We start from the raw sequence: 9,955 nt of genomic DNA, 5'->3' as shown, positions 1-9,955 counted from the left end.
GGGGGGGGGGAGGCTCGAACCAGCCCCTCAGGGGGCAGCAGCTCACCGTCCTTTCTTAATGACTTCACGCCCCAGCAGGGGTCCCAGGACAGGATCAATGGACTCTTCCAGGTTTTCAATCAGCACCATGTCTCCAGCTTCCAGGGCATGCTCTATGGTCTGCAGGTAACTGGTGAGAAAGTCAGGCACAATGAGCTTGTGGCAAGACATGAACTCAGTGGCCATACAATGAGACAACTAGTTAATGCCAAGGCACAGCTGTTTGGGGTAACTCAGGTGGTTACACTTTTCTCTACTGAAAAGGGCATTTATGTGATTTTATACACATGGGGGAAAATACAAAAAGGAAACTTAATCACAAATCTACCATCTGTCATCAACCTCTTGGTATTTAACTAACTGTAGCTGGATATTTCATGCTTTCGTATTTCATTTTATTACTAGATTCATATGATGCATGTGATTTCTTAATTATGATTTGACTTAAAGTTTATGGAGCAGATTGGCATTCTATTCAATCATGTAGACATAAATTAATTGTGTGGGTTTTTTTTTTAACATAAATTGTTTTATGACACTGTTTCTAATTCCCACATTGCATCATAAAAATGGCTAGGTTTCCTGGTCTGAGACTGGTGAAACCCTGGCGTCTGTGGTCCTTAGTGTCCTTTGAACTCACGCTCGTACCACAACATTCAGTCAAACCGCAGACAAGCCTCAAATGTGGACCGTTACCCAGAGAGATCCTTGCTCTTCAGGACCACAGGCCATGTAAGATCCAAAGTGCAGCTTTGGGCCAGGAAGTAGGCTCAGAAGGCAAGGGGTTGAGGATAAATGGCGAAGTGGAAACAAGAACCACAGGGAGGAAGTGGACAGAGTGCTGTTGCAACATGGGCTTTGTGCTCAATGCCATTAAAAAAAAGGTGTATGAGTTGAATAGACTACCAGTAAGCTCTGTAAACTTCCACAAAGAAGTTAAAGATACAGTTGAATGCCTAGATCACACTTTAACTAACCTTGGGAAGGATGGAGAAAGCAATAAATAGTACTGGAGCTGTGAAGTGGTTAAGCACTTAGAAAATGAAAATTAGGTCTATAGAACTAATACCATAAGACCTTACTCCATACCCTAACGTATATTCCAGGTGATTTGGCTTCAAGAAAACGATAAAGAACACTTAAGAAATGTAGGAGAATATTTATATGATTTCTAGGGCACTCTGGTGGCCTAGTGGCAAGAAGTTGCACTGCCATCCCAAAGGCACACGGTTTGAGGCCATCAACTGCTTTGTGGGGGAAGGGTGGGCAATCTCTTCCCATGGGATTAACTGCCTCTGAAAACCCATTGGAGGGTCGGTTCTGACTCTATGGTATACAACACCACCACCAGGGGGAGACTTTTCTAAACATGCAAGTAAAAGCACAATATATGGAAGAGAGGGATGACCAATTTGATCAAGTTTAAAAAAAAAAAATAATTCCTGTAGTATATTGCAAATAAAAAAGGCAGACGGAGTATTTGACTTTCCATTCATATTATTATATTGTGATATAATACAAATACCCAACTAACATACAACACAATCAAGTCGTCCCTTCAAGGAAAGGTAGACAATGAAAGTGGGCCGAGAAGCAATGCAGCAAATTCAGATGGAGGGCCGACTGTGTGTTTTACAGCGCTCTGCTGGTGCAGCCCGCAGGGAGGTGTGCTGCTCACCCAAAGGCAGCGCCTCTCCTGTGGTTCCATCTCTGCAGCAAAAAAATGGACAATATTCTCCTGGGAGATTTACAGTCTCCTGAAAACCCACTGGAGGGCCAGCTTTGCATCGCTTCCAACTCAACAGCAATTTTGACTGTTTTAAGTATCACGGATAAAGTAGTGAACAAAAAGGCCAAAGCTTGCTTTTTAGGAGCTTATGTTCCAGCATCGTGAGATTAACAGCTGTGACAAATGAGCCCAAGATATGCACGTTTTTCAGAAAGGGAGTTCTATCTACAGCTTAGAGAAAGCAGGTTCTGTAGAGGATGGAGCAAAGCAGGAGCTGAGGTTGTAACTTTGAAGAAGGCAGTAAGACTTGAAGGATAAAAGGATGGCAAAGGTCTGGCAACTAACTCAGCTGCCACGTAATTCACTGCGGATACACAGGATGGTCCCCAGAGAAGAGGAAGTCTGTATTCGTTCTATGTGGTTCCAGAAACAGTAGCAGGAAGAGAGGGTAGAAGAAAGTGAAGGTAGATTGCTTTTGGTCAACGGTAAGGAAGACTGTCAAAAACACAGAGGTGGGTGGAGGGGAAACCCCAACAAAACACAGAACTATTCATCAATGGCCCAGTGAAGTCTGGGGAGGCAGGAATGGCTCACAAAGCCGTGGAAGGATGAATATGGGGATGGCAGAGATCCTAAAGATGGAGAAGCTAAAGCCTATGATTTCTAATAAGAACGAAAACCAAAGATTTACTACCCCACAGCCCTGTAAAGATGCTTCCTAAAATGGAAGAGGAAAAAATGTGAAGCCTCACTATAAACCTACCGCTTTTAAGCTAAGACTTGGAGCGACCCTCTGCTGACTTTGCAAGGTTGTAAATCTTTATGAAAGACGGCCTGTTTGTCTTCCATGGAATAGCTGGTAGACTCAAATTACTGGCTGCCCCACCAGGGGATTTCCAGAGGTTGTAAACCATATGTGAAGAGATGGCCCACCTTTCTCTTCTGGAGCAGATGGTGCATTCAAAGCATCTGTCTTTGTGTTGGCAGCCCAGCTCCTCACCCACTAGGCCACCAGAGCCCCCTTCTGGCCTTCACATCCGTAGCCCAACACATCATGCACTGTACCACCACAGCTCCCTAACTGAGGTACCAGCAGGGTGGAAATAATCCACAGGGCTTTGCATGGACCACAGGAGTCTTCCTTTGGGTAAGTGGCAAAAGTAGGAGCTTTTGGAGTCAATCACCTACCCTTTCTGACCTATTTGAGTGACCCGGAGGGCTTCCCCGTATTTGTTCTTGATCCACTTGATCCCTTGCAGCTGAGGATCGACCATGAGTGGCCAGCGCTCACAATTGATCAGGACGGTGGCGTTCTCCATGGACATGCGGTCAGCGGGGAGGCCCTCGTTCTGCCAGGTAGCCACGTCGGCCTCATCCGTCAGCATCCTCAGGGGGTCCAAGCTGGGAGTGACTGGGATGGGGACCTGATGGGGTAGAAATGCCACACAACACTCAGGATGGAGGAATTCTTCCTCGGCGAGGGGTAGAATACACAAAGTCTCATTTACAGGACACAAGTCTCTGAAAGTCTGCCATCACAGTGCCCTGGAAGATACCTAGGCTGAGACCCTGGCCTTGGTGTATCCTTTGACAAGGAGACTAGGGAGTGGGCCTCACTCTGTCTCCCACTTTCTCCTTGTTACAGCAAACTTTCTCCTTGTTTTGAACTTACTGTAACTTGGTCTCCATGACGACCTATAACTACTTAATGAAATGAAATTAATCTTAAAACAAGAAAAGGAGAAATGTTCTTTTTGGGTATGAATAAAACAATGACCAGGCCAGATGCGTCTGAACAAAGGCCACTTCTCTTTCCTCTTCTGCCTTTTGCACACAATCCCATATGTACACTCCTCAGGTTCATACTATCAGCCCCAGGTCTGGCAACAAACCCCCCCCCCTTTTGCCATGGAGTATTTATAAGTGTGCAATGCTGAGGAACAATGATGCCAGTTTGAAGACTGAGTTGTGCCTGATTCAGGCCGTGGTCTACTCAATCACCTACTAGGCATCAGAGAGCTGGACAATGAATAAGGATGATGGAAGAATGGAGGCCTTTGAGTTGCAGGGCTGAAGAAGAGTACTGAGTATCCTGTGGACTGCCGAAGAACTCAGCTGTCTTGGGAAAAGAGCAGCCAGCATGCTCCTTGGAGGCAAGATGGCAAAGCTTCATCTTTCATACTTCGGACTTGTAGCTCGGCTAGGCTATTCCTTGGAAAGGGACATCATGGTTGGAAAAATAGAGGGTCAGCAAAGGGGGGGGGGAGACCCCTAAGGACATAAACTGACACGGTGACTTCAACCATGGGCTCTAGCATGTCAGAGATGATGAAGATGGCACAGGATAGGGTAGGGTTCAGGTTGACTGTTCACAGGTTAGCTATGAGTTTTACTCAACTTGATGGCACCTAACAACAACATTATCAAAAACATTTCACTTTGGGTAGAAGCCTTTTGGAAAAGCCCTACTGCATTTATGGTTGTTACTGTTATTTGCCATTGAGTTGCTTGTAACCCATAGTGACCCGATACACAACAGCTCTGAACCCTGTTCTTTCTTGAGCCAATTTCATTGTCTCTGACACACCTAACCTATTACCTCAGTCACTGAGTCAAATTATCTCATCCAGGGTCTTCCTCTCTTGTGCTGTTCCTTCATTCTTCCAAGCATAATGTCCTTCTTCAAGGACTGGTCCCTCCTTGCAATATGCCCAAAGTATGTCAGAGCTTCAGAATCTTTGCCTCCAAAGAGCAGCCTGGTTTCACCCTCTCCAGGACAGACCTGTGTTTTTTTTTTTTTTATTTACATTCATTCACTGTTACATTTTTCTTCTTTCCCAACCCTCCCCACCTGCCTGTTTATTTTTTTAACAGTCCATGGTATGTTCAATACTCTTCTCCAGCATCACAAGTCAAAGGCATCGATTCTTCTTCTATCATCCTATTCATTGTCCAGCTTTTTGATGTATAGCAAGTAATTGTGAAGACCATGGCCTGGATGAGGCATACCTTAGTGTCCAGACTGACACCGTTCCTCTTCAGTACTCTGGAGAAATCCCTGACAGCAGACTCTCCCAATGCAATTCATTTTTTTTACTTCCTGGCTGCTGGTACCAAGAGCGTTGACTGTTGAGCCAAGTAAGCCGAAGCTGTTAATGATCTCAGTGTCTTCTCTGCTTATCATGATGTTGCCAATTGGCCCAGTGGTGAGAATCTTTTTCTTGATGTTAAGCTTCAACCCATATTGAAGGCTGTAATCCTTGACCTTCTGCAGCAAATGTCTCAGGTTCTCCTCAGTTTCATCTGCATAATGCAAGTTGTTGGTAAGCCTTCCTTCAACACTGATGCCACATTCCTCCTCAGAGAGCCCAGCCTCCTGGATGATCTGTTCTGTATATAGATTGAAAAGGTATGGAGATAGGCTGTATCCTGGGCATAAACCTTTCCTGATTTTTGAACCATTCAGTGTTTCCTTGCTCTGTTCTGATGACTGCCTCCTTGTCCAAGTATAGGTTTCATATAAGCATATTCAAAGAGTTCTGGAATTCCCATTCTTCTCAAAGTCAGCCATAGTTTGCTGTGATCCATAGTCAAATGTCTTTGCATAGTCAATGAAACACAGATAGATGCTCTTCTGGTATTCTCTGCTTTTAGCTAACATCCACTTAACATTGGCTTTGATGTTCCTAGCATGCCAATAAAACGTGACCTAACAAATTACGAAAATTATAGAACAATATTATTAATACCACATGCAAGTAAGATCCTGCTGAAAAATGATCCAAAACCAACTGGACAGCACATCAACAGAGAACTGTCAGATGTGGAGGCTGGATTTAGCAGAGGCTGTGGCACTAGGGACATTATTCTTAATGTTAGATAGATCTTGGCTTAAAGCTGAGAGTACCAGAGGAACTCCATTTATAGCCATAATTATTATTGTAAGTAATCAAGGTCTATGACTGCATCCATGGATAGTGTGGTTATTTGATCTGATGCAAAGAACCTTGCTCTATGATTTATTCCACTCATCACGGTGCAGTGCTTCTAGCAAAAGTGGGGGAAAACCTACACTAAATAAATTTCATAGTATTTTGTTTTAGACCAGGAAGTAGTGCCAGTACTATTGAACCACGTGGAAGATCTAGCTTGGAGATGGAAGATCTCAGGCTTTCCTTCACTAAGGGGTCAGCCATGTGGTAAATAGGATGTCAGGAGCCTTCCTGCTTATCTGACTGGGCTGGCAATGTGGATAAGCACAGAGGTTTGGGAGCTGGTGGAACTGAAGGAGCAACTGGCTTGATAGGAGGACACAATGGCATGGTTGAAACACAAGAGTCCATCCATTTAGTCATTCTAAGAAGGTGCTGGCCCTCCTGGGAATAATAAACTGGCAACAATGCTTACTTCCCTCACATCAGATGGGGAGAGGAGAAGGGGAAGCTCCCTTCCAGGGAGGATGAACTGGAGAGACAGCTAAGTGCTGAAGCTGCTCTTGTGTTCCAACTTTCTTCCATGGAAACTCAGGGGTCACCTCACTGACTTGATGTTGCAGAAAATGAAGCTGTTAGAATGAGGTCTAAACTGAGAGTTAAATGCTAACAGAAGCCAGGGAGTCTCCTGTAACTTGGCTGATGTTTTTGTTTAATGAGAGAGCTTGATGACCAGACATTACTGGCTTGGGTTGTTAATGGCACGAGGACTGTTATTAAGTCTGTAAAAACAGTGTAAAGGAAGTCATGTTGCCCGATCTCCTCTAACTTTATAAAGTGGAAGAAAAATTCCCATTGCCAATAGCTCCAGACTTTTTTTTTTTTTGAGGTCAGATACGTCTCGATCCTGGAACTTTTTCAAACAATTCTTATACCAATCATGCTTCCCACAACACACGCCACTGCTTTGTGGGTCCTGTAATTCATTGCAATAAATAAACACACAGGCAATACTCAGGACTCTGGGGTTTATTAGAGAGGTTAACACATCACAATTCACGACCAGGAACTCTCAGGAGACAGCTCTTCACTCAGGACAGACAGCCTGTCTCCTCAGCTGTGCCCACAGACAGACCTCTGTCCCTCCGTTTCATGAACTTTGCCTCCATCCTATTTAGGCAAGTGTTTCAAAGCCCTGTTAGCTCTGCCAATATGAATGTCTCCCAAAGTATCTTATTCTGTCAAGCAAGCCTAGGTCCAAAGTACTTGGCTCTAGCTTCATGGATTTGCAAAACTAGCTCCCCAAGAAATACCCACAGGCATTCATTCTGCTGGTAAGCCTCTTGGCCCTGAGGCACTCAGCTTCTTGCCCCATGGGCCCTGAAGCTCTGGCTCACCCTGGTCTTCTTTCTTTATTGGCTCTGCTGTCACCATTTTGCTGTTTCTCTGCTGCTCCCCACTGTATCTCCAGTGTTATAGCCCTGTCTCCTGGATGGAGAAGTTTCCGTGTATAGATCTGAGGTCCAAAGGCTCTTCTTTTTTGATGGCAGTGAGATTTCTGCCCTTCACCCTCTGCACCCCTGAGATAGCTCATTTTAAGTCTATCAGAATGTCAACACCGACCCATTCCTATGCTATAGTCCCATATATCTTCTTTCCATGGTCCAGTCCCACCAGTGTCAGTCCATCTGGTTGAGGTTCTTCATCCCTTTCACCAACTTGCTACCTTTCCAAGCATGATGTCCTCCAAGGAACAGCATCTCCTAGTAACATGCCCAAAGTATGTCAGACGAAGCTTTATCACGTTTGCCTCCAAGAAGCACTCTCTAAGACCTATTTGTTTGTTCTTTTTCAGTCCATGGAATATTCAGTACTCTTTTCTAACACCAGAGCTCAAAGGCATCACTTTTTCATTCATCCTTACTCACTGTGCAGCTCTCTGAGGCATAACAAGTGACTGAAAAGAGCATGGTCTGAATCAGGTTCCCCTTAGTCCTCAAACTGACATCATTACTCCTCAGTATTTTGGAGAGGCCCCTGACTTCAAACTTTCCCAGTGCAAAACTCTTCTGATCTCCTGACTGTTGGTACCAAGAGTGTTGACTGGGATCCAAGTAAGAAGAAGTTGCTGACACAGTGACTGCAGAATGGGCTCCAGTACGTCAGGGATTGTGAGGATGGCACAGAACAGGAAGGACATGGTTCGGGTCTTTTGTTTACAGAGTAACAATGAGTCATACTCGACTTGATGGTACAAAGCTACAAAACCCACCAGAGTGCCATTTACCTTATTTATATTATTAGCCAGAAATCTATTTCCTGGGGCAACAAACACTTCACATGTGCAAAATCCTGCGCAACTATGTGGTGAGAGTCTCCTACAAACATAACAGATGACTGCAGATTTTGCTTCTACCTCCTGATGGAAATTGCTGCAATGTCATGTGACAACCTGTGACGTGGATGTAGCAAACAGTTGAGCCATTTGATCTGGCTACAGACAAAGCTTAGACAGGCATATAAAGCAACTCTTCTGTGAGACACTGAGGGAGCTCTGGAGCTTTGGTAGCCTCGCCCACTGAGAATTGTGCTAACCCAAAGGCCACATTCCTCTAGCAGTTCAAAGCCACCAGAGGCTCTGCAGTACAAATATGAGCAATTTCCTCCTGTGTGATTTACAACTTCAGAAATCCACAGGAGGGCTGGCTGTAAGTTAGTTCTGGCAGCAATGAATTTGACATGGTTTTATTTTCCCAAATGGCAGCTCCATGATGGATAGAATGGAGACTGAGGTTGTTAAAAGTTACAGATTGCTAGGCTCCTCAATCAACACTTTTGGCACCAGGAGTCAGGAAGTCAAAAGGCTAATTGCATTAGGTAAATACACTTTCAGGGACCTCTCCAGAGTACTGAAAAGCAATGATGTCAATCTGGAGACTAAGGTGTACCTGATCCAGTCCATGATCTTTGCAATTACTTGCTATGCAACAGAGAGCTGGATAATGACTAAGGATGACAGAAGAACAATTGATGCTTTTGAATTGTGGTCCTGGTGAAGAGTCTTGAACATACCATGGACAGCCATGAAAACAAATAGGTCTGTCTTGGAGACGGTGAAACCAAGTATCTCCTTAGAGGCAAAGATTTTGAGGATCCGTCTCACATACTTTGGGCATGTGGCCAGGAGGCACTGATCCTTGGAGAAGGACATCATGCTTGGAAGGGTGGAGGGACAGTGCAGGGGAGGATGGGATGGATTGATACAGTAACTAGGGTACTGGGGGTAGGTGTATTGTAGTCAGTGAGACTGGCTCAGGATAGGGCAGGCCTCAGAACTATTGTACCTAAGGTCACTATGAATTGCAAGTGAATTGATGGCACACAACAACAACAACAAGAGATGTCTGGTAAAATAAATTCTGTTCCTGATAAGCATGTTGCTATGCATGTGAATGATCATCAAAAAGGAATGAAATAGCATCTCACCCAAACAGCAGCAACAAAGTTTGACAGGACTGCAAGCAATAAATGTTGGAGAAGATGTGGAGAGACTGGAACTCTCATGCACTGTTGGTGGGATTATAAAAAGGTACCACCACTCTGGAAGGCAGTTTGGCATTTCCTAAAAAAATTGAACTAAGAAACGTCACATATGCACACCCATGTTTATTGCAGCTTTGTTTACAATAGCAAGGAATTGGAAACAACCTAAGTGCCCATCAACAAACGAATGGCTAGAGAAGCTGTGTTATATTCACACAATGGAATACTATGCTGCATTGAAAAACAAGGAACTCATGCAATATTATTCAAAATGGATGACTCTGGAGGACATTATGCTGAGAAGTATCCCAGTCACAAAAGGACAAATATTGCATGGTGCCACTGTTGTAAAACAGGACTTACCTTGGGGTTGGGGAGAGACTGAGAAGGATGGGTTCAATAATGTCTACTGCACTGAAACAGATAAGGGAGAAAACTGTTTAAAAGGGATATGTGATTAGGTATGTTTGTCTTGACAGGAGTCTAGATCAAAGGCTACATGGTGGAGTGGACCTGGAGGAGGGTTGGTAAAACAATGAAAGAATATTTCTTTTTCGTTTTTTTTAAATTTTTTTTCTTTTACTTTTCCAAGAGGGTAGTGTTCTATGGGGAAGGGCTGGGAGGGGAGAAATGTGCAATAATGAATGAATGGAAATCCAAAGTCTCTGTAAATTTTTACTGAAATTAATAATAAATTTAAATTTAAAAAATT

At 44.1% G+C, this 9,955-nt stretch overlaps 1 protein-coding gene across 1 annotated transcript in view; it reads right to left on the bottom strand.

Moving 5' to 3' along the window:
- DNAH9 (dynein, axonemal, heavy chain 9) overlaps positions 1–9,955 on the bottom strand; it is a 623,295-nt gene that overhangs the window by 170,547 nt on the left and 442,793 nt on the right. The window contains 2 exon segments of the mRNA XM_006898570.1: positions 47–169; positions 2,957–3,192. Of these exon segments, the coding sequence (XP_006898632.1) occupies positions 47–169; positions 2,957–3,192 (359 nt within the window).

Source organism: Elephantulus edwardii, unplaced genomic scaffold, assembly GCF_000299155.1.
Source record: "Elephantulus edwardii isolate Elephantulus edwardi_28Jun2011 unplaced genomic scaffold, EleEdw1.0 scaffold00233, whole genome shotgun sequence".
Classification (NCBI taxonomy): Eukaryota; Metazoa; Chordata; class Mammalia; order Macroscelidea; family Macroscelididae; genus Elephantulus; species Elephantulus edwardii.
This window is presented reverse-complemented; position numbering and strand designations above follow the sequence as displayed.